Raw genomic sequence first — 24,860 nt, 5'->3', positions numbered from 1 at the left:
ATCCAGTTCGATTTATTTTTTATAATATATTACACTGGATCTTTCTTGAATAAGTTCCTCCATTTCTTTTTGTTTTGTCCTCTAGCTTATTCTGTGCCTCTATGGCACAGTTTTATTGCTATCTGACTGTACTGCTAGGCCTTCAAATTCCTTTGTTAATGTGGACTCTTTTGACCTAAATTGCTTTTGTTTTAAAGATAAGTATTGAATTGCATGGCCTCTAAAGGCACATTTAAAAGTGCCCCATACAATAAGGGCATCTGCTGTACTTGTGGTATATCGGAAAAAGTAAGTTATAAATTATTCTGTCCTAGTTAAAAACAAGTTATCATCCAATAGGCTTTGATTACATTTCAAATATCCTCTCCCATGTGGAAATTCTGTAAGAGTAATGTATATGACAATTATTTGATGGTCCTACCACATTCTGTCCCCTATCAACACTTTTTAAACTTTTGGTGCCAGCGAGAATAACATAAGAAAGTAGTCAAGATGACAAGCTTGGTTAAGCCTCCGCCTCGTATATCTCACTAGGTCAGGGTATTTAAGCCTCCATATATCCACTTATTCCAATATATCCATGACATTCATGATTTCCTTAAGTACATGAGGGTGATTGTTTGGAGTGTGATTTCCTTTACGGTCCATTGAGGTATTTAACACGTATTATAATCTCCCACCATAATAATATTATTCTATTGCTTGTAGCTTGATAAATTATTATATGTATTTTCAAAGAAGTGTGGATCATCATTATTTGGACCGTATAGTATATTAATGAGCCAAATCTGTTTATGGTCCAATAACCATTTTTAAATAGCCCATCTACCTTATGGATCTGTTTGGACAATTTGCACATTCGGATCAAAATGATTGTTAATTAATATCATCGCTCTCTCTCTCTTTCTCTCTCTCTCTCCTCTCTCTCCTCTCTCTCTCTCTCTCTCTCTGTAACTGTTTCTCGGTACGTAGGTCTGAGTAAATCTCAAATAGATGTGCTGTTGTTGTGTTATAGTTGTGACAGAATCATAATATCAATGTCCTATATTCCCTTTCTCTGTATTTTTCCCCATCATGAGTTAATTTGACATTCATCCTCTTTCTCTCAGTAGGGTAGCATTGTGTAATAGCTATTTGTTAAATGAGCCATATGTGTGATATACGCACATTTATAGTCACATCTTCATTCCCCCTCTCTCTCCATTGCAGAAGAGTCGGTACGAGACGTATATCAACCTGCTCCAGGCCAAGATGAGGGCAGAGACAGACGACCTGGAGAAGATAGAGGCTAGCGTGATGAGCGGGATCGGCGAGGGCCGAGGGGGGCGCGAGGGCTACCTCCGGAAGACCCAGTCCTCTCCTTCCATCAGCCAGCACAGTCTCAACGGCAGGGCCTCTGGACGCACTGCCCCGGGCCAGCGGAGTTGAGAGGAGACCCCCCTTAAAAACACCATCATGCACCCCCCTGTAACTGTCCTCTGAGCCAAAGGGCTCACCCCCCTAAATGCCTAAGCACTGGATTCATATCCAACCAACTCCCCAAATCATCCCTCCTTCCTATTTCATTGCACAGTAAAGCGGTAATAATTGTTCCAGCTATACAGTATTACTGGTGTTATTTAACCAACAGCTAATTGTCTCTGGCAGTGCTTATAAGAACACGTATAACAGAGAACACGACGATGTGGAAAAAATGATGAAAGAGGAGAGAGGACTTACCTGCATAAAGGAAGTGACATTATAAGGAAGGGTGGAGTGTTTTGGTTTGAGGAGGTGGATGGTGGATTTCAGGGTGGAGGGGCACAGTAGCATCAAGTAGTCTCTCTCACCTGAGCCTTCAACAGGTTTCTCTGGACCATATAGAGCACGGAAACTCAGTGTATCTGAACAGGCCTATTGAGCAGGCCTATGTAACACACCTACTGTATGAGAGCCTTATGATGATGAACACTTACTCAGACTCTCAGAACTGTTATGATGATCAACTCCTTGCTGTATAGACTATTTATTATTAATATGTATTTATTTATTGTAGATTTCTTATTCCACTTGAACCTGAGCTTCATATATGATATCAGACTGAATGAAAGCACTGTGCCATGTTGTATAACCCTTCGTTCTATGTTACTGTCTGGACACCTGTATTGCTGTTACGCTGAGTGGAAGCTGGGATGGAGGAATTTGACTGAGTATGAGGAGTAACGGTTTAAGGAAAAAAGTGAGATGTGTTGTTGAATTGAACATTTTGATTACGTTGTGTGTGTGTGTGTGTGTGTGTGTGTGTGTGTGTGTGTGTGTGTGTGTGTGTGTGTGTGTGTGTGTGTGTGTGTGTGTGTGTGTGTGTGTGTGTGTGTGTGTGTGAGAGCCAGCGTAGTTGTGGGTTTGAGGTTGAGCGATGGCCAGTGGACGTGGGGTTCAGGGTTAAAGGAAGCAGGTCTAACGTTAAAGGATCTGTGTTCTGTGTTGTTATTCTTTGATGCAGAAGAAGAGAAGACGTCTCTCCCTGAGTTGGAGCAAGCTCATCTTCCTGTCATATCATCATCAGAGTGCAGATACAACAATAAAAGACTGAAAGACAAAGCAGCAGGACTGCACAGGCTGAGCAGCAGAGGAAGTAGCAGAAGGGGTGAGCAGCAGAGGAAGTAGCAGAAGTGGTGAGCAGCAGAGGAAGTAGAGGAAGTGGTGAGCAGCAGAGGAAGTAGCAGAAGTGGTGAGCACCAGAGGAAGTAGAGGAAGTGGTGAGCAGAAGAGGAAGTAGAGAAAGTGGTGAGCAGCAGAGGAAGTAGAGGAAGTGGTGAGCCCCAGAGGAAGTAGAGGAAGTGGTGAGCAGCAGATGAAGTAGAGAAAGTGGTGAGCACCAGAGGAAGTAGAGAAAGTGGTGAGCAACAGAGGAAGTAGAGGAAGTGCTGAGCAGCAGAGGAAGTAGAGGAAGTGGTGAGCAGAAGAGGAAGTAGAGGAAGTGCTGAGCAGCAGAGGAAGTAGAGGTAGTGCTGAGCAGCAGAGGAAGTAGAGAAAGTGGTGAGCACCAGAGGAAGTAGAGGAAGTGCTGAGCAGCAGAGGAAGTAGAGGAAGTGCTGAGCAGCAGAGGAAGTAGAGGTAGTGCTGAGCAGCAGAGGAAGTAGAGGAAGTGCTGAGCAGCAGAGGAAGTAGAGGAAGTGCTGAGCAGCAGAGGAAGTAGAGGAAGTGCTGAGCAGCAGAGGAAGTAGAGGTAGTGCTGAGCAGCAGAGGAAGTAGAGGAAGTGCTGAGCAGCAGAGGAAGTAGAGGTAGTGCTGAGCAGCAGAGGAGGTAGAGGAAGTGTTGAACAGAACACAGCGTTACACGTGGTGTAGAATCATATTCCTATCGGAGACCAGAGAGAGGAGACTAACCCAGCTCTCTCGGAACCATGGAAAGATGGAGGAAGAAAGGAAGGGAGTATTTCTGCTGGACTCCATTATTCTTCATTGAACTTTGAAACTCATCTCTTTCTCCCTTCCCCCTCTCCTGACTGGACTTCAGATGGGATTGTGTCCCTAATTCCTATTATCTCTTTCTCGACACTAAAGCGGTACGGAATATTTGCACAGTCAGACCAGACACAGGGGCTATATACGTAGATCCTGTGTTTTTCTATTCCATAGTGATGAGACTGGATCATTGATCCTTAGTTATGTTTACTGAAGTGGAATTCAGAATCAGAACTCCCATTTTATACCTTATTAGTTATGTCTTTCTTACTCTGAGGACCGACCTTGTCACTTTGGCTGTTGTGCTAACTAACCATTGTTTCCCCTATGTTTTAGGGTAGAGCAGTGCTGTTGTAATATAGAAATGTGAGAAGGTTTTTTACTTTGCTAGTCCTGTCTAAAATATTAGTATGTATTTTGTTTAACTAAGGAAGCTAGGGCACTTTGTTGTAAAGACATGTTATATAGTTGTTCTGTTTGTTCTGGCCAGTTTAAAGTGAAATACACCTTTACTAGTTATTATTGTCAGGGCTTCATAAAGTCATCTTTTATATAATAGAAATTGGTGTTGATGTTTTTATTATAAATTCTTTATCTAGAGATATTGCCTCGGCACTATGTTTCTATAAGAGAAATGTAATGCAGGCAAGGAAATAATGTGGGGAATGTTGTCTTTCAGTTTGAGTTAAAGAATATTGGCGACTTGCATGCATAGCTAGTTCACAATGTATTACTAATACACATCACATCCACATCGTGGACACAATGAGCAGTTGTTGTTAAGGTAGCACTCACATCTGTAGCCATGAAATACTATGAAAGGCTGGTCATGGCTCACATGAACACCATCATCCCAGATACCCTGGACCCACTCCAATTCTCATACCGCCCCAATAGATTCACAAATGACGCTATCTCTATTGCACTCCACACTGCCCTCTCACACCCGGACAAGAGGAATACCTATGTGAGAATGCTGTTCATTGACTACAGCTCAGCATTCAACACCATAGTACCCTCCAATCTCAGGTCCCTGGGACTGAACACCTCCCTCTGCAACTGGATCCTGGACTTCCTGACGGGCCGCCCGCAGGTGGTGAGGGTAGGCAACAACACCTCCGCCACACTGACCCTCAACACGGGGGCTCCTCAGGGTGCGTGCTTAGTCCCCTCCTGTACTTCCTATTCACCCACGACTGTGGCTACGCATGACTCCAACAACATCATCAAGTTTGCTGATGACATGACGGGGGTAGGCCTGATCACCGACGACGATGAAACAACCTATAGGGAGGAGCTCAGTGACCTGGCAGTGTGGTGCCAGGCCAACAACCTCTCCCTCATCGTCAGCAAGACAAAGGAGCTGATCGTGGACTACAGGAAACAAAGGGCCAAGCACACCCCCATCCATATTGACAAGGCTGTAGTGGAGTTGGTCGAGAGCTTCAAGTTTCTCTGTGTCCACATCACTAAGGAATTAACACCAACAGTCATCCACACACACCAACAGAGTCTTGAAGAAGGCACGACAACGCCTCTTGCCCCTCAGGAGACTGAAAAGATTTGGCATGGGCCCTCAGATCCTCAAAAGGTTCCACAGCTGCACCATTGAGAGCATCTTGACTGGCTGCATCACCGCAAGGCACTACAGATGGTAGTGCGTATCGCACAGTACATCACTGGGGCCGAGCACGCTGCCATCCAGGACCTCTATACCAGGCGGTGTCAGAAGAAGGCCCTAAAAATTGTCAAGGACTCCAGCTACCCAAGTCATAGACTCTGATACCACATGACAAGCGGTACTGATGCACCATGTCTGGAACCAACAGGACCCTGAACAGCTTCTACCCCCAAGCCATAAGACTGATAAATAGTTGTTCTGGGTAGCTATTGGTTAACTATTTAACTATTTGCATTTACCATTTTTGCACTAAGTCTTTTTACTCACCACATATGCTGCTGTTACTACTGTTTATTATCTATCCTGTTGCCTAGTTACTTTATCCCTACCTATATGTACATACAGTGTATATACCTCAATTACCTCGCACCCCTGCATATCAACTCGAACTCATATTAGTTTTCTATTATTTCTCTTTTTGTCCTCTGCATTGTTGGGAAGGGCCTTCAAGTAAGCATTTCACTGTTAGTATATACCGGTTGTTTACCAAGCATGTGACAAATAACATTTTATTTGATTGTCTTTCAAATACATTGTTACAGTTATTGGTTAGCTAGCTAGCGAATTTTAGCCATATTATCATTGACATGAAATCAATCAAAACATCCTCAAAACAAGACATGGTATCAATAACAAGATAAAAACCAGCTTAAACGAGCCAACTATGATTCCCCACATGACAGCTTCTCGTCATTGTTGCTAGCTATCTGACCGCTCAGAATCATAACGCACGGATTCGGGCCCCATCGATGCGCGTGCATTATTTTCGCGACATTGTCCGCCAGCCTGTCTATCCTCCGGGTAAGACGATTTGAACTTTTTGGCCTTCCATATGAATAGGCCTATTTTAGCACCATGGACCGCACCATTATCGCATATCGCCTTCACCAGCACGTTGGAAAGCGCCTGAAGTCTCTTCTAGCGAACTTCCCACTTCACCAGCAGGTAGGTATATTGGCGCCACTACCAGTACTTCCATATTGAAGTTATTTTGGACCATTCTGATGAAAATTTTCTGTGGAACTCAGCCAGACACTCTATATAGACACGAGCATGAGGAATGACGGTGTATTGCAATTAGTCATTTTCAGACGAACGGCTTTCTAACATTAAAACAACGTACAAAACAGCACACCTTTTTCCATCAACATAAATTTAATAAGGTAGTGAAAGTACATAAACAAAGTAATGAAGTACAGTAAAATGCAAGTTATGATGATGCCAGATGTAGGATGAGCAGATTTTTCAAAGCCAACTTAAGCACCATCGTCATGTAGTCAGGAAAGGCCATAAATCAGTAAGAACTGCTCTAGAATGTATGAGAAGTTATACATGGGACATGTGGACTGTTATCACAGTTTTCAGACATTTTTACCAACTAAAAAATAACAATATTGGTGTAGCACTAGTTAATCATGCAATTTACTTTAGTAAACCTTCTGAAACACAGACAAAATATACTTAAATAAGTAGAACTCGATACATCTCTGTCCAGCAATGTCATGAAGCCTGGAAAGTAATTTCTACTCTTTGAATGTGAGATCCCTATCAAAAATAATATGCAGATTTTGTATTTTCTTAATATATCTAAAGTGCAAGTATTTCTCCATTTTATTCAATGCTTTCTGTAAGTATAAAATACAAAGGAAAAAAACAGCAATATGCTTTTCCTGTTTATACTGTATGTTAGATTTTTCTGAAAGGATCATCATATTTAACAAACCATATATATATATATATATACACACACACACACGCACACCACAGATAAAATATTTTGAAAGGTACAACATATAATATAGGGTTGATAAACGGGTAGTTAGACCATACGGTGACATGGGATATGTTCATTGTGCATTGACCCCCTTCCTCCCCATTGACTTTTATAGCCCCTTTTCCCAATGTCTCGTCCCTGTACATAACAGTAGCCTATACAGTCTGCATACATGAAGGATTCTGCATTGGTATGTGCAAAACAGAATGCGTGCTGAGCTAGTAATGGTCAAGATGACTGTTGGCTTCACAAACAAGATTGTGATTGGCCTTGCCCATATTATAGACTTTGTCTGTGTGTGATTGGTCTGAACTTGAAGGCCCAGTGAAACGTCATAGTGACAATAGAACACTGAAACTAGATCAGGTGAACTGAAGAAAACAAACATCAGATGAACAGATCTTTAAACAGCTTGGTAGAATGAATGGAAGTTAGTTTAGTCTGTTTTGGAATTCTACTGGGAGAGATAACAGAAGACCAAACCTCCAAAGGGACTGGTAGAGGTTGTTACCATGGTCATGCAGCTGTTGTTTAGATCACTGGTCAGAAAATACACATTCCCACTGTTAAGTACAAATAAGAAGAACAAAGCACCTCTAATAGGTCATAAATTCTAAGACATCTCTCTCTGATGCAAACCACACAAGCACCATCACCACCACCAATGTTACACTGAACTGAACTAGCCATGCTGCTGCACAGTTTCAATCAACCCATTGCAGGTTTTGATTATCGGACAAAAACACATGGCGTCCATTTTGTGCACCATTGATTAACTGTGCAATGTGAGCAACATGGTAAAGTCATCCACTCTGGACGGTAGCAGTTGGTTCTGACCCCAACACTGTGCTGTACCTTTATAATAGGCAGTGTTCTAGAATCTACTACACAGAACCACTCCACTCCGGAACCAGAACGTACCCAATAGCACCTTGTGAACTGACAAAAAAAGTATCACTTTTGTTTAATATTTTTCAAAAATGTGTGCGTTTTACAGAGCGAGGCATACAAACCTAAAATGTGAGCTGAATGAGTTAGAATTAGTATGTCTAGGATTGGCAAGTAAGAGAGTGTTGAAAAAGGTGGATTGAATTTCCAGTCTTCATGTCTCGCATTTAAGGCTTGAATTCAATCAAGCCTGTACTGTGTAGAAATAGCATTTGGTCTTTCACAGCATTAGTGCCGTATTGACTGAATTCTGGCCTCAAATGTGCTTTATGTGACAATGTAGCAGATAAACTGTGGATTTTACTCTATGCAAAGGATCTCTGACATTCTGGGGCAGTGTTAGGGAATATAATATTCTCCAGAAGAGGAGAGAAACCCAATGTAGCTGTAATGCTGGCCTAGTAAAGGGCCATATAATATGGGGCCCCACATAGGGACCCATGCATCTGGAGGCCTCGTTCTTACACTTGTAACTCCGACCAAATCCAAATGGCAGGTGGAATTATAGCAGACCTACTACTGCTCAGTCTGTCTTCAACATCATGCCAGTCGGTCTGATGGCAGTACAGTAGAGTAGGTTTAGATCTAATAAACTAATCCAAGCCACCCAGTGATACTCTAAATACAGCTACTAATGGTTAACCTAGCTGGCTGATTGTTAATCATCGCTTAAAGAAATCCTCTATGGCATTGTTTACTGCTGAACTAGGAGAAAGGGATGCTGGGTAACTGTCAGAATGATTCGTCTTCACCCCAGGCAGAATGGTTGGTCACTTCATCGTCAGGGCAACCCCCTCTGTCATCGTGTCAATTTGTTGACATTGTGTAATGTTCGTTTAACTTTTCTCCTTCTATCCAAGTAAAACAAAAGTTTCAAGATACTATTCAATTAAATTATAAGACACAGAAGGGGGAAGACTGTGCCTTTAACACTGACTTGAAGATGAGATAAGCTATCTGATTTGTGAGGGGAAGTAGCTATGTCTCTGTAGCGATTCTGTGGAAAGAGAAACAGCAGAAACGTGCCTACACTCACTGAAACACAGTGGGTTACTGTATATAAAAGTGATGGGAAATCTCACACACTAGTTTGACATCTTTTCACTTAAGTGCAGAGAAAGACTTCACATTTCCATAATAATGCAGAATTCAGCCTCATGCTTTTCAAATATCAAACACATATATTTGTATCTTTTTTTTGTCTATACGACATACAATGCCACGATTGGCACGTACAATATTGCACACTATAATGTAATGTCCTCACAGTCTGTCATCACACTGTGTAGCGGGAGACTGCTGCTCAGACAACATCATGTGGAGAGTAACATTGAGAAATCAAATAACGCAAGGTGACAAATTAGACCGGCTAGCCCGGTCTAATTTGAATTATATTGGGGCTGTAGCACCATAGAAAGATACTGCCTTGGCCTTTTGGCCTACATCCAAAAACTTCACAAGGGACTCTTAGGGCATTCATCCATCATCCGTCTCCATCTCATCCCCACTGACTGACTACTGTATACGTCCAGTTACAACCCATCTTATTTTACATGGTGCAAGAGGTGGACAGACTCAACGCCACATCTCTGATGACTATCCATGCTCACATTAGAAGTGCTGCTGCTGTTGCTGTTCTAGGGGCCATTCTCTGCTCTCCTGCCTGTGGAGGGAGACAGGCTACAGAAAAGGGCCTCTGGTTTGGATGGTTAGTGTTGACCAATAGCCATACTGCAGTACAGTACTCATCAATGAAAACATACAGTGGTCGAGAGAGATATCATTAACATCGACCACAATGTGAAACACGTAAACGAGTGGAGTGTATAAGGCACCAGGTTGTTCTGACGTCAGAGAGGATGCGCCCTCGCGGCTCAGCATGCATGTAGCCGCGCGCTGATGCGTCTTTTTTACGCGTCTCGCGCTCCCATCACCGGTTGAGCATCTCGTTTTACACCCCATTCCACCCCCCCAAAAAGAAAACTCGCCCACAGAAAACGTGGGCATTTTAGGATTTAAATACAGCTGATTCACAAAATCATAATTAGTATATCTAGGTTAGCACTTTTTTCATCTAACCATTGGTCCAAATTTGAATGGACATGGTGAAAAGGGGTAGATATTCAATAGTAAAGAGGATTTTAGCCCATTTAGGCCTATATAGAAGCGCAGTATTTAGACTCTCCTCTTCATTTATAAAGACTCCATAATGAAGGTCTATGACATGATAGAAACGAGTTATAGCTACATTTTCGATCAAATAAAACACTATTACTTTCTCAAATGCCTTTTAAAAAGAGGTGTAGGCATATTGGCAGATGTGTCTGTTTCAGCCTGTGCGCTGCGCTCTGCAGTACACATTAATGGATAGCGCTTTACTTTTTATTTCCTGCGTACCTTATAATAATAAACTACATCTGATTTCAGATTTTGGTTTGGTAAAGTAATTTATATATATTCTCTTTGTGCTGATGTCAAATGTTTCTTCAAATGGAGACCGTCGTGATTTCCATGTAGGCTTACACCCCGGTTTTTATTTTGTATTTTTTTTAATTTGCACTTTGGAAACCTTTTCGAAATAGCATGGACGTGTGCAAAATCGGTTTGTTTGTTTGTTAGAGGAATAAACACTCTGTTCATTGTCATTTAAATCAAGTAGGAAACAGTTCATATTTTACAGTTGAAACAGTTATTGTTAGCAGCGGCTTACTGTTAAAATGGTTGGTAAGTGGGTGACATCCAGCAATGAGCGACGAGACAGTACTGCCAATCTGACTGTGAAGGTTGTGTGTGGGGTGCTTCCCTTGGAATTCTCTCTTTATATTTTATAGTAAAAGTCTGATTATAAAGTCTGTTTGTTGTTATTTATTTATTTCTGCTCAAGCCGGTAATCCGTCAATCATCGTCCCCGTCGTCACCATGTTGGCCCTCCGGTAGGAGTTCGGAGGCCCGTTTCTCTCTACTCCGCTCCTGGATCTTTCTCATCTCCTCTGCATATTTACAGAACGTGTTGCCGAATTTGGACCACACTTTGCACGGAACAGTGATGGAGTTCCGGTAGGTAGGCTTCACCTCGCTGACCCGCATGAACACTCCATACTTGTTGGAACCCACGTCGAAGAAAAAGCGCTTGTTGTCAACAGTCAAGGAGGTGCCCTCGGGTAGTTCGGCTGGATCCTCATCCATACCGTAATCATCGATGAGTTTGGCTAAAGCATCACGGAACTCGATAAGTCCCTGCGCTGGAAGCGCGATTGTCTGGCCTTGTGCGCTTCCCAATCCGGGCCCCCGATTAACGGTTTGACGGATCCTGAGGAACCGCCCCCTCTGGTTCTCTTTCAGATCCATGTAATATTTGCGATTCTCTCGCACTAGAAATTCGCTCTTGAGGGCTCGCCGGGGCTCATCCTGCACTATGTCCGGGTTGCTCGGGCCCAGTTGGGCGTAATGTTCGATGAAGTCCCCGAGATAGTCGCGGAACTCCACTGCCACTGACATAGAAAGAGTGAGGCGGCTCTTGTTTCCTCCAGCTCCGACCTCGGCTATCTTTAGGAAGCGGCCTTTTGCATTCTGCTTCACATCTAGGTAGAAGCGCTTATTCTGGATGTCGACTCGCTTCGATGCGAGCTCCTCTGTGTCGTGTTGGAGTCTTGCCGCGGCGCCCATCGCGCCCGGGGGCAGCGAGCCGGGGCCTGTGGCCAGCCCTCCGTGGTCACTGCCACTGTCTCTGTCCGCCATGATGCTGCCTCCCTGCTTACCTTCCACGGTCTCCCTCAGCCTGCTGCAACCTCGAATACCCGTCAACCACTCCGCCGATATCGCGAGAGCTCTACGCTTTAGAAAGGAAATGAAAGTAGCCTACTGTAGTTTTGGAGAGGGGTGTGTTCAAGATATACAAGTTTGCGCCTAAACTGTGCAGCAGCTGCATATAGTCCTTCATAATGTGTGATAATGTGTGATGCTTCATTATAATGTCCCTGATTATTTCCATTTCCTATTAGTAATATAACATCCTCATATTACACAAAACATAAAAAATGGTCATCATCTGTCATGACAGAAACGGGTGTTTCGCCTGCATCTGTAGCATCTAACAAATTCCTCGAATGAAACACTAGCCCACCCATGTGTTGAACAGAGAAGAGACAGACAATACAAATTTGTATTTTATTGATGTACATGTACAGCATGGCGGATAAAATGAGATAAAATAGTCTAATGAAGTGATAACTGTTTATTTGTCTCTTTATGAGATAATTGACTCAGACGTGTTGAAGGAGTGATTTGATTGGGGATGAAAACAGAGCGTCAAAAGGAAATAGAATTTGATGACAGATGGGACTAATTAAAACAATATTCAGTCTATATAATGTGATCTGTAATATCATGAGGTAAAATCAGTCAAATATCCTTAGTATGATCAGAAATCACAGTATGATCACTTCTCTACCGGTGACTGATATAATCTTTCTGACGCCGTTTCAGCACCACAGACAGCGCACGTTTTCTGACCTCTAAGCAAGGACATCTAGCTTGCGCTCTGAATGCGCGAGCGGGGGAATCTTGAACGAATTAAGTGATTGATTGATGGGGTGGGGGGCGTCTGGTAGAGGGAGGAAAATACCACCACCATGAAGCTGTGTATGACATAGTGTATCTTGTATATGTGTATGACATAGCCATCTTTCGTCACTCTGTTGGCGGTTTGAGAAGAGAAAAAACACACATTTTACATGCATCCGCCTATCCACATGTGGCTTCCCCATTACTTCAATGCTGGTAATCGATATTCTCACATGTGGCCACACGCCGAGCCACTCGGCCACCACATTACTCATTTTCTTTTGGTGCAGAAATCTCCAGCCCTGTATGAACATGCCCGCAGGACCCGGTGCCTTTCAAAAGGTGGGGCGGCTATTGGGTATCCTTCTGTGGGGGTTGCCTGCTTGGCTTTGGCTGCATAGTAACCAGTGGTTTGGCCAGATTAGACAGAAAGAGGGGTCTCCAACTCACAGGTGCCGTGCAATAGGCTACTACTGGAACCATTGATATTTTCGCAGCGTTAGTCATCGCACTAGCCGCAGTGTAGCCTTGTCTCTATACTTACTCTCTGAATCGCCAGCCCTGTGGTTCAGTACGCACTCCTCTAAGCGCTGGGTTTGGTGGATCTTTTTAAACTGAACCGCGACCGAACCATATGCTGTTGCTATCATGGTTGCCCGTGGTTCTGACTCAAGGCGGTTTCATTGACCCGTGGTCAGTGGTTTGAGGTGAGAGGTGTTGGGTGCGCGGCTCCGGTCATTAGTGTGTTTGCGCAGGAAGTGGTAGCAGACGCCAGTGGCCGGGCAGGTGATGTTTGCTCACGTAAGCCGCTCGTGTTTGAGGGGTGCAGGGGACGAGGCTGGAGGGAGCGCGCTGTGGCTTTTCCTAACCGGATAACCAGATAACAGCTATCTTCTGTCCTCTTCGTTTTACTGAAAAGTAATCCGATTTCTACATTTCTGAAGGTGGATCAAAAAGCCCGACCTTGTGTGTGTCTGGCTGTGTGTATGTGTGCTTTTCTGTTGGCGAAATCTAACATTTGTTTTCCGTTATAGAGAGCCAATGCGCCCACCCGTGCAATGACATTTGCTGGAGAGAGAGAATAAACTATAGAGGCTTCATGCAGAACCTCTGGTTTCGAGTAGAGGGTAATTTACGAGTCTTGTTTTGCGTTTTAAGAGAAAATAATAGGTTTGAAGGAGGATGCAGCAACCACATTTTTAACCATGCAGAACCGGGCCGTTTCCGGTTCTTAGGCTAGTGTGTCCCCATCTGAAACCGTATGGGGAAAGCGGCAGACACAGATGGCATGGACACTTATGCAAGGTCTGCCGCTCTGCCCTGCTATCGGAGCCTATTCGCAGTCTCCCACTTCAACCCCGCTCCGTCATCCGCGCCCCTCAGCCGCCCCAGCACTGCAGCAACGGAGCCACGGCCGACGGCATGAGGCTTGATCCGGTCCATTTCTCCATGCTGGTCATTGGGGTTTCTTTCGCCTGTTACGCCCCGAGTCTCAATTCCCTCCAGGACCAGGCGTACCGATCCGCCGTGGTCATCGAGGGCGAGGTGCGCTCCTCACCGGAAAACGTCTCTCGGGACCCGTACAGTGTGAATGTCAAAGTGCTAGACGTATGGCCCGTGAACAGCGGCGGACTCGAGCGGGAGCAGCTCGTGACCGTCGGGGACTTCGGTTCCGAGGCCCCGTGCACTACTGTAGAGGAGAACCACAGATATATATTTTTCATGGACCCAACAGGCGAGCCTTTAGTATTCAAGGCATCGTTTGCTCCGCTGGACGCCAGCGGAACGGACCTGAAGAAGGATGTGGAGAGCGTGTTGTGTGAGGACTGCGGTAAGTTGAGCTTTTATTGGACGCTTCAGGGCCGCACGCTAATACCCCGGTGATATAAGGAGTCTTTGGTCTCCCTGTGAGCGCATATGGGTGATGATTGACACAGTTCAAATCTCCATGCCCTGGTGACACATAACTAAGACGGCTCGTTTTTTTTCCCAGGACATGCATGGATGTGTGAGACAGATATCCTAGAGACTGTAGTACATTTGGCTATAGGTGAGAGTGATGTAGAATAGGCAATACTGGTGACGAGTGAGACGATCAAATTAAATTTATTTATATAGCCCTTCTTACATCAGCTGATATCTCAAAGTGCTGTACAGAAACCCAGCCTAAAACCCCAAACAGCAAACAATGCAGGTGTAGAAGCATGCTCCCGCTCGAAGCACGATTTCCATGTACAAAGCACATTGATTTGATATGGACAATCCATGAATATGGAAATTATTTACCGTCTATAGTGTGCATGTTGGTAAGATACTGGCATGCTTGGCTATGTAGAGTCAAAAGATGGAACATAGATTCTGTACAAAAGCCTCAGTGCTGGCAGGTAAGGATAGTTTAACCAAAGTTTGTGTGTGTGTGTGTGTGTGTGTGTGTGTGTGTGTGTGTGTGTGTGTGTGTGTGTGTGAGTGAGTGTGTGTGTGAGTGTAGTATCCCATGTCTGAGAGCGAGGTGGACAGGTATCAGAGAGAGAGAAAGAAAGAGAAAGTGAGAAAGAGAGAGAGAGAGCGGTGTCAGAGAGAGAGAGAGAAAGAGTGAATCTGACAGAATATGACACAGTTTCATTTCAAATACCCATCAGTATTCGTTCAGATGTCAGTTAGCTTCTAGTCCTAACCGGTTGGTGCTGTTAGACCAGGTGGTGGATATTTAGTCCTTTAGGGCCCTTCACTAAAGATGAGAGGCATGACAATGTTTCAGCACCGTGGACAGCTCATATTCTCTGACCTCTTGAATATCATCCATCCATTCTCAGTCTGTTTAACTTGTTGTCGTGCAATCTAAGAGTAAGACAGTGGCCTATTGTCTCTTTAAACCATCAGTTACATTAGTTGCTATTCTCTGTGACACATTCTTTGGATGTGTCCAAATGGTCTGGAGAACTGAAGCAGTCTTTGCTCAGCTCATCACCTTTAGCATGATGAAACAATACCGGTATGATCAGGGGCCGTATGTATCAAGTGTCTCAGAGTAGTAGTGCTGATTTAGGATTGGTTTTGCCTTTTAGATCACAATGAATAAGCTTACATGGACAGGAAAGACCTGATCCTAGATCAGCACTCCTTTTCTGAGACGCTTGATACATACAGCCCCTGGTCTCTACCTGAGGCTAATGTCAACATCTTCCTGACAGTGTTTCAGCACCATGGACAGTACACATTCTCTGACACCTGGAGACTGACACCATGTGACAGGAAGTAGGGAGACCAACCATCCAGTCCTGAACGGTTGGTGCTGTTAGATCATGATGAGACACAAAAACAAAACAAAAATCTTCAACTCATTCTCATTGCTCTCATGACCAGTAATTTGAAAGGCCTTGATGGGTGAAATGGATGCAGTTGAGACCTAGCCACCATTTCCACTTATCAGGGCTCATAATAGAGAGGAGACAACAGGATGCTAGGAGTGTTTGTCTCTGTCAGCTGTGGGTTTCTGTACGGCTCAACCATTCCCTGTCTGCAGCTGAAGTGCTTTCGTTGTTATCCAGCTATTTAGTTAGCCACAGAGCAGCTTTAGTGTCAAATATTCTTGCTGAGGCAGGGATGACTGTAGTGTAGGTAATCTTCTACTCAGATGCTGCCATCAAAGACCACACTTCCTTGACTCAACAGTGACACAGACAGACTCTTACTCACCACTGGAATCTCATCATGCAAAGTACCAGATGTACAGAGAGACAGGCTCTAATGCTTTGAGTATCTACACAAGTTCTCTACCCCCTTCTCTCTCTCTCTCTCTCTCTCTCTCTCTCTCTCTCTCTCTCTCTCTCTCTCTCTCTCTCTCTCTCTCTCTCTCTCTCTCTCTCTCTGTCATTGTAATTTCTGTCTATGTAGAGCAGCATTATACCTCAGCCACTGCATCATGCAAGCACAAAACTGTACACACACACACACACACACACACACACACACACACACACACACACACACACACACACACACACACACACACACACACACACACACACACACACACACACACACACACACACACACACACACACACACACACACACACATCAATGAACTGCTGCTGCTCTGCTGCAAATGCCTCAGCATGCTGTCTTTAGCAGAGAGATCTGGGGCTTGTATAAATTATGCACACTGACTGTGTGTGTGTGTGTGTGTGTGTGTGTGTGTGTGTGTGTGTGTGTGTGTGTGTGTGTGTGTGTGTGTGTGTGTGTGTGTGTGTGTGTGTGTGTGTGTGTGTGTGTGTGTGGTGCCCAGATTTTTTTAAACACAATAATTACATGTCAGCTGAGGTCTGCATTGAGGATGAGCATGTATGTGGTCACTTCAATGAACTGGTTATTAGAATCCTATCAGGGTTGGTGTGAACATGATTCTCTCATCAGCCAGCTGCTGTGTGTTGTGTCAGACACAGACAGGTAAGCTATACAAGCACTGCTCCTGCGAGTGTGTAGTCCCCATTCTAGTCCCTCTGTGAATAATGTAACAGCACTCATCCTTTCCTGTCCCTCAGTGGAAACTGAACCAAGTCAGGAGGCCTTTTAGAAGGAAGATGAGAAGAGGAGATGGTTGTATTTGTAAATGAGAGGAACCTTTTACAAAAACAGAGAGAGAGTGATGGTCACGTCTGATTGACCAGTGGAGTACCGGTCCCCCTCCTCAGCCATGCATCCATCCATCCCACGCCCAAAGATTGTTGCCACACCCCTTTGTCTTTCTGTCTCACTGTCTGTCTCTGTCTGTTTCTCTCTCTCTCTCTCTCTCTCTCTCTCTCTCTCTCTCTCTCTCTCTCTCTCTCTCTCTCTCTCTCTCTCTCTCTCTAGGTATGAGGTGATAGATAAATATGAAAGAGAGAAAGAGAGGGTAACGAGGGAGAGGTGACAGAGAGGAAGAGAGGTGTGGAGGTTAGAGAGGGGGGCCAGGGAGAGAGGTAAATAGATGGAGGGAGGAGGAGAGGTAGTCAGGGACAGAGGGTTAGTAGCATGGCTTGCACACGATTCATGTCAGGAAGGGGTAGAGAGGGGGGGTTAGAGAAGGGAGAGGAGGGGAAGAGAATAGCTTTTCCCCACTGCTCTGCCCGCAAGCGCTTCATCAACTATTCATCACTAACTCTGCTCATCCTCTCTCTCCCTCTCCCCCCCCCCCCTCTCTCTCTCTCTCTCTCTCTCTCTCTCTCTCTCTCTCTCTCTTTCTCTCGCTCTCTCTCCCCCCTCTATCTCTCTCCCCCTCTCTCTCTCTCTCTCTCTCTCTCTCTCTCTCTCTCTCTCTCATCCTCTCTCTCCCTCTCCCCCCCCCCCCTCTCTCTCTCTCTCTCTCTCTCTCTCTCTCTCTCTCTCTCTCTTTCTCTCGCTCTCTCTCCCCCCTCTATCTCTCTCCCCCTCTCTCTCTCTCTTCCTCTCTATCCCTCATTTCTACCTATCCTCACCTTTCTCTTTCCCATGTCATCATTTATTTTCACACACATCATGTCTTCCTTTCTCTCCTCCTTCTTCTCTCTTACACACACATGAACAATCTCTTTCTCTCCTCCTTCTTCTCTCTGACACACACATGATCAATCTCTTTCTCTCCATCTTCTCTCTTACCAACACAGGATCAATCTCTTTCTCTCCTCCACCTTCTCTCTTACACACACATGATCAATCTCTTTCTCTCCATCTTCTCTCTTACCAACACAGGATCAATCTCTTTCTCTCCTCCACCTTCTCTCTTACACACATGATCAAAATCTTTCTCTCCTCCACCTTCTCTCTTACACACATGACCAATCTCTTTCTCTCTCTATTTCTGTCTCCCCCTGTCTCACCTCTCTCTCCCTACCTTCCCAAATTCTCCCAAAGTCTCCTCTCTCTTCCGTTCCCTCACTCCCACACTCTCTGTTCTTGTTTCTCATACAACAGGCTGTACATATTAGGAGGAAAGACTAATATATAGCTTATCCATTTAGGCTTGCAGTGTGTGTGTGTGTGTGTGTGTGTGTGTGTGTGTGTGTGTGTGTGTGTGTGTGTGTGTGTGTGTGTGTGTGTGTGTGTGTTCTCCCCTGACCTGTGCTCTTCAGTAGTCTTGCATACAGCTCTCTCCAGGCTACATTGAGCTTAGAGATTTGATTAGGCCTACATGTATACAGGAGATCCTGTTGAGATTCAAATGTGCATCCAAAAATAATCCAATCAATAAATGAGAGAAGGAGAGATTGACGTGAACTGTTGAGACAGCGAGAAAAGGAGAGAGGGTGAGAGAGAGAGAGAGAGACAGACAGACAGACAGACAGAAAGAAACAGAGACAGAAAGGAACAGAGAGAGAGAGAGAGAAACAGAGACAGAGAGAAACAGAGACAGAGAGCGAGAGAGAGAAACAGAGACAGAGAGAGAGAGAGAGAGAGAGAGAGAGAGAGAGAGCGAGAGAGAGAGAGAGAGAGAGAGAGAGAGAAACAGAGACAGAGAGAGAGCGAGAGAGAAACAGAGACAGAGAGAAACAGAGACAGAGAGAGAGAGAGAGAGAGAGTGAGAGACAGAGAGAAACAGAGACAGAGAGAGAGAGAATCAGAGACAGAGAGAGAGAGAGTGAGAGACAGAGACAGAGATAGTGAGAGACAGAGAGAGAGAGAGAGAGAGAGAGAGAGAGAGAGAGAGAGAGAGAGAGAGAGAGAGAGAGTGAGAGACAGAGAGAAACAGAGACAGAGAGAGAGAGAATCAGAGACAGAGAGAGAGAGAGTGAGAGACAGAGAGAGAGAGAGAGAAACAGAGAGAGAGAGAGTGAGAGAGAGAAACAGAGACAGAGAGAGAGAGAGAGAGAGAGAGAGTGAGAGACAGAGAGAAACAGAGACAGAGAGAGAGAAACAGAGACAGATAGAGAGAGAGAGTGAGAGACCGAGAGACAGAGAGAAACAGAGACAGAGAGCGAGAGAGAGAAACAGAGATAGAGAGCGAGAGAGAGAAACAGAGATAGAGAGAGAGAGAGACAGAGAAACAGAGAGAGCATGTCATGGAGGGACACATACTCGAATGCGCATCTCTCCCTCTCTTGCCTCCCTCCCTCTCTCTCTCTCTCTCTGCCTTACTCTCTCCCTCTCTCTCACTCCCTCTCCCGCTCTGGTTTCCATGGTGACAGCTGTGCGCTGCAGAAATCACACCGATCTGAGACTGAGATAGAAGTGCTTCTCACTTTCATACACACACACACACACACACACACACACACACACACACACACACACACACACACACACACACACACACACACACACACACACACACACACACACACACTGATACATATGCAGAACGCCACCCTAACATATGTTCATACATTCACCAAACACACACAGCATTAACTACCAACATTCTGTTTCGCATATAACATATAGCTGATGAATATACTGTGGTATGGCCTTCACACCCCGGTCTATAGATCCCCTCCCTCCATGTGTCCATGTGCTTTGTTTCTCAACATGAGTTGGCTTGGCACTGTGACACGCACCCTGCTGTGAACAGTCCTAATTGATTTGGCTTTCATATCACTCTCTGTTATTGAATCACGCTTACCATAAAATCTGATCAATTTTGTTTCTGCCTTTCTCTGGAGAGTAAGAAGAAGGGTAAGAACGGGAGAGGAGATGGAGAAGAGTGGAGGGAGGAGGGGGGAGGCAGTGTGAGCATCAGCTGACCTTGAGAGGACCCCTTGATGGAAGCCTGTGAGTGCTGGTCATGTCTGATTGGTCCGATTGTGTTCTATTCCGGCTAGGCCCTGCCCCATGTGTCCGAACAGCGGCATCCTCAGATCACTCAATGATATAGAAGGCTTGGCTCAGCAAGTTTGGTATCACACACACGCAGGTGGTGTGTCAGTGCCAGATGTGCATGTGTGCATCTGTGTACAGTGCGTAAAGTGTGTATACAATATTTCCCAGATGTCTTTGATTCATTATTAGAGAGAAAGGGAGAGGACGCTATGTGGAGAGAGAGATGCTTAAGGGGAGAGGACAGTAGAGAGAGGATCATGATGGAGAGGGTAGTATAGCGAGAAGATCACTATGGAGAGGGTAATATGGAGAGAAGATACTAATGAAGTGGGTAGTAAAGAGAGAGAGAGTAATTATGGAGAGGGTAGTATAGAGAGAGAGATGGTCATTATAGAAAGTGTGATATAGAAACAGGATTATTATGGAGAGGGTAGTATAGAGAAAGAGAGAGGATAATTATGAGAGGGTAGTATAGAGAGAGAGGGGATCATTATGGAGAGGGTAGTATAGAGAGAGAGGGGATCATTATGGAGAGGGTAGTATAGAGAGAGAAAGGATCATTATGGAGAGGGTAGTATAGAGAGAGAGGGGATCATTATGGAGAGGGTAGCATGGAGAGACGATCATTATGGAGAGGGTAGCATGGAGAGAGAGATGATCATTATGGAGAGGGTAGTATAAAGAGAGAGGGGATCATTATGGAGAGGGTAGTATAGAGAGACGATCATTATGGAGAGGGTAGTATAGAGAGACGATCATTATGGAGAGGGTAGTATAGAGAGAGAGACGATCATTATGGAGAGGGTAGTATAGAGAGAGAGAAAATCATTATGGAGAGGGTAGTATAGAGAGAGAAGATCATTATGGAGAGGGTAGTATAGGGAGAGAGAAAATCATTATGGAGAGGGTAGTATAGAGAGAGAGACGATCATTATGGAGAGGGTAGTATAGGGAGACGATCATTATGGAGAGGGTAGTATAGAGAGACGGTCATTATGGAGAGGGTAGTATAGAAAGAGAGAAAATCATTATGGAGAGGGTAGTATAGAGAGAGAGACGATCATTATGGAGAGGGTAGTATAGGGAGACGATCATTATGGAGAGGGTAGTATAGAGAGACGATCATTATGGAGAGGGTAGTATAGAGAGAGAGAAGATCATTATGGAGAGGGTAGTATAGAGAGACGATCATTATGGAGAGGGTAGTATAGAGAGAGAGAAGATCATTATGAAGAGGGTAGTATAGAGAGAGAAAAGATCATTATGGAGAGGGTAGTATAGAGAGACGATCATTATGGAGAGGGTAGTATAGAGAGATGATCATTATGGAGAGGGTAGTATAGAGAGACGATCATTATGGAGAGGGTAGTATAGAGAGAGAGAAGATCATTATGTAGAGGGTAGTATAGAGAGACGATCATTATGGAGAGGGTAGTATAGAGAGACGATCATTATGGAGAGGGTAGTATAGAGAGAGAGAAGATCATTATGGAGAGGGTAGTATAGAGAGACGATCATTATGGAGAGGGTAGTATAGAGAGAGAGAAGATCATTATGAAGAGGGTAGTATAGAGAGAGAAAAGATCATTATGGAGAGGGTAGTATAGAGAGAGAGACGATCATTATGGAGAGGGTAGTATAGAGAGAGAGATGATCATTGTGGAGAGGGTAGTGTGGAGCGAGAGAGGATCATTGTGGAGAGGGTAGTGTGGAGAGAGAGATGATCATTGTGGAGAGGGTATTATAGAGAGAGGATAATTGTGGAGAGGGTAGTATAGAGAGAGAGATGATCATTGTGGAGAGGGTAGTATAGAGAGAGAGATGATCATTGTGGAGAGGGTAGTGTGGAGAGAGAGAGGATCATTGTGTAGAGGGTAGTGTGGAGAGAGAGATGATCATTGTGGAGAGGGTATTATAGAGAGAGGATAATTGTGGAGAGGGTAGTATAGAGAGAGAGATGATCATTGTGGAGAGGGTAGTATAGAGAGAGAGATGATCATTGTGGAGAGGGTAGTATAGAGAGAGAGATGATCATTGTGGAGAGGGTAGTGTGGAGAGAGAGAGGATCATTGTGTAGAGGGTAGTGTGGAGAGAGAGAGGATCATTGTGGAGAGGGTAGTGTGGAGAGAGAGAGGATCATTGTGGAGAGGGTAGTGTGGAGAGAGAGAGGATCATTGTGGAGAGGGTAGTGTGGAGAGAGAGAGGATCATTGTGGAGAGGGTAGTGTGGAGAGAGAGAGGATCATTGTGGAGAGGGTAGTGTGGAGAGAGAGAGGATCATTGTGTAGAGGGTAGTGTGGAGAGAGAGATGATCATTGTGGAGAGGGTATTATAGAGAGAGGATAATTGTGGAGAGGGTAGTATAGAGAGAGAGATGATCATTGTGGAGAGGGTAGTATAGAGAGAGAGATGATCATTGTGGAGAGGGTAGTGTGGAGAGAGAGAGGATCATTGTGTAGAGGGTAGTGTGGAGAGAGAGATGATCATTGTGGAGAGGGTATTATAGAGAGAGGATAATTGTGGAGAGGGTAGTATAGAGAGAGAGAGATGATCATTGTGGAGAGGGTAGTATAGAGAGAGAGATGATCATTGTGGAGAGGGTAGTATAGAGAGAGAGATGATCATTGTGGAGAGGGTAGTGTGGAGAGAGAGAGGATCATTGTGTAGAGGGTAGTGTGGAGAGAGAGAGGATCATTGTGGAGAGGGTAGTGTGGAGAGAGAGAGGATCATTGTGGAGAGGGTAGTGTGGAGAGAGAGAGGATCATTGTGGAGAGGGTAGTGTGGAGAGAGAGAGGATCATTGTGGAGAGGGTAGTGTGGAGAGAGAGAGGATCATTGTGGAGAGGGTAGTGTGGAGAGAGAGAGGATCATTGTGTAGAGGGTAGTGTGGAGAGAGAGATGATCATTGTGGAGAGGGTATTATAGAGAGAGGATAATTGTGGAGAGGGTAGTATAGAGAGAGAGATGATCATTGTGGAGAGGGTAGTATAGAGAGAGAGATGATCATTGTGGAGAGGGTAGTGTGGAGAGAGAGAGGATCATTGTGTAGAGGGTAGTGTGGAGAGAGAGATGATCATTGTGGAGAGGGTATTATAGAGAGAGGATAATTGTGGAGAGGGTAGTATAGAGAGAGAGATGATCATTGTGGAGAGGGTAGTATAGAGAGAGAGATGATCATTGTGGAGAGGGTAGTATAGAGAGAGAGATGATCATTGTGGAGAGGGTAGTGTGGAGAGAGAGAGGATCATTGTGTAGAGGGTAGTGTGGAGAGAGAGAGGATGATTGTGGAGAGGGTAGTGTGGAGAGAGAGAGGATCATTGTGGAGAGGGTAGTGTGGAGAGAGAGAGGATCATTGTGGAGAGGGTAGTGTGGAGAGAGAGAGGATCATTGTGGAGAGGGTAGTGTGGAGAGAGAGAGGATCATTGTGGAGAGGGTAGTGTGGAGAGAGAGAGGATCATTGTGAAGAGGGTAGTGTGGAGAGAGAGAGGATCATTGTGGAGAGGGTAGTGTGGAGAGAGAGATGATCATTGTGGAGAGGGTAGTGTGGAGAGAGAGATGATCATTATGGAGAGGGTAGTATAGAGAGAGAGAAGATCATTATGTAGAGGGTAGTATAGAGAGACGATCATTATGGAGAGGGTAGTATAGAGAGACGATCATTATGGAGAGGGTAGTATAGAGAGAGAGAAGATCATTATGGAGAGGGTAGTATAGAGAGACGATCATTATGGAGAGGGTAGTATAGAGAGAGAGAAGATCATTATGAAGAGGGTAGTATAGAGAGAGAAAAGATCATTATGGAGAGGGTAGTATAGAGAGAGAGACGATCATTATGGAGAGGGTAGTATAGAGAGAGAGATGATCATTGTGGAGAGGGTAGTGTGGAGCGAGAGAGGATCATTGTGGAGAGGGTAGTGTGGAGAGAGAGATGATCATTGTGGAGAGGGTATTATAGAGAGAGGATAATTGTGGAGAGGGTAGTATAGAGAGAGAGATGATCATTGTGGAGAGGGTAGTATAGAGAGAGAGATGATCATTGTGGAGAGGGTAGTATAGAGAGAGAGATGATCATTGTGGAGAGGGTAGTGTGGAGAGAGAGAGGATCATTGTGTAGAGGGTAGTGTGGAGAGAGAGAGGATCATTGTGGAGAGGGTAGTGTGGAGAGAGAGAGGATCATTGTGGAGAGGGTAGTGTGGAGAGAGAGAGGATCATTGTGGAGAGGGTAGTGTGGAGAGAGAGAGGATCATTGTGGAGAGGGTAGTGTGGAGAGAGAGAGGATCATTGTGGAGAGGGTAGTGTGGAGAGAGAGAGGATCATTGTGTAGAGGGTAGTGTGGAGAGAGAGATGATCATTGTGGAGAGGGTATTATAGAGAGAGGATAATTGTGGAGAGGGTAGTATAGAGAGAGAGATGATCATTGTGGAGAGGGTAGTATAGAGAGAGAGATGATCATTGTGGAGAGGGTAGTGTGGAGAGAGAGAGGATCATTGTGTAGAGGGTAGTGTGGAGAGAGAGATGATCATTGTGGAGAGGGTATTATAGAGAGAGGATAATTGTGGAGAGGGTAGTATAGAGAGAGAGATGATCATTGTGGAGAGGGTAGTATAGAGAGAGAGATGATCATTGTGGAGAGGGTAGTATAGAGAGAGAGATGATCATTGTGGAGAGGGTAGTGTG

General features: G+C 44.8%; 3 protein-coding genes across 6 annotated transcripts in view; 2 read left to right on the top strand and 1 right to left on the bottom strand.

The window, feature by feature from the left end:
• The window catches only part of LOC129827529 (PH and SEC7 domain-containing protein 2-like), a 60,227-nt gene extending 56,218 nt beyond the window's left edge, over positions 1-4,009 (top strand). For both annotated transcript variants that reach the window (XM_055888450.1, XM_055888449.1), the window contains exon 15: positions 1,210-4,009. In XM_055888450.1, coding sequence (XP_055744425.1) covers positions 1,210-1,428 — 219 coding nt within the window. In that variant the 3' untranslated portion in view covers positions 1,429-4,009. The remainder of the gene's footprint in view (positions 1-1,209) is intronic.
• Positions 4,010-6,264: 2,255 nt separating this feature from the next.
• On the bottom strand, positions 6,265-11,662 carry LOC129827530 (transcriptional activator protein Pur-alpha-like). Its single transcript, XM_055888452.1, has one exon. The coding sequence runs from the start codon at positions 11,586-11,588 to the stop codon at positions 10,746-10,748; it is 843 nt and encodes a 280-aa protein (XP_055744427.1). The 5' UTR covers positions 11,589-11,662; the 3' UTR covers positions 6,265-10,745.
• Positions 11,663-12,702: 1,040 nt separating this feature from the next.
• The window catches only part of LOC129827528 (pro-neuregulin-2, membrane-bound isoform-like), a 52,282-nt gene continuing 40,124 nt past the window's right edge, over positions 12,703-24,860 (top strand). For 2 of the 3 annotated variants that reach the window (XM_055888446.1, XM_055888445.1), the window contains exon 1: positions 12,703-14,244. In XM_055888446.1, the coding sequence (XP_055744421.1) occupies positions 13,836-14,244 (409 nt within the window). In that variant the 5' untranslated portion in view covers positions 12,703-13,835. Of the gene's footprint in view, positions 14,245-19,059; positions 20,138-24,860 lie in introns of those variants that run through there. The other variant, XM_055888447.1, reaches the window with a different exon arrangement.

The sequence above is a fragment of the Salvelinus fontinalis genome, chromosome 29 (genome assembly GCF_029448725.1).
Source record: "Salvelinus fontinalis isolate EN_2023a chromosome 29, ASM2944872v1, whole genome shotgun sequence".
Taxonomy (NCBI): domain Eukaryota; kingdom Metazoa; phylum Chordata; class Actinopteri; order Salmoniformes; family Salmonidae; genus Salvelinus; species Salvelinus fontinalis.
Note: the sequence above shows the minus strand (reverse complement) of the source record. Positions and strands in the feature narration are given on the sequence as shown.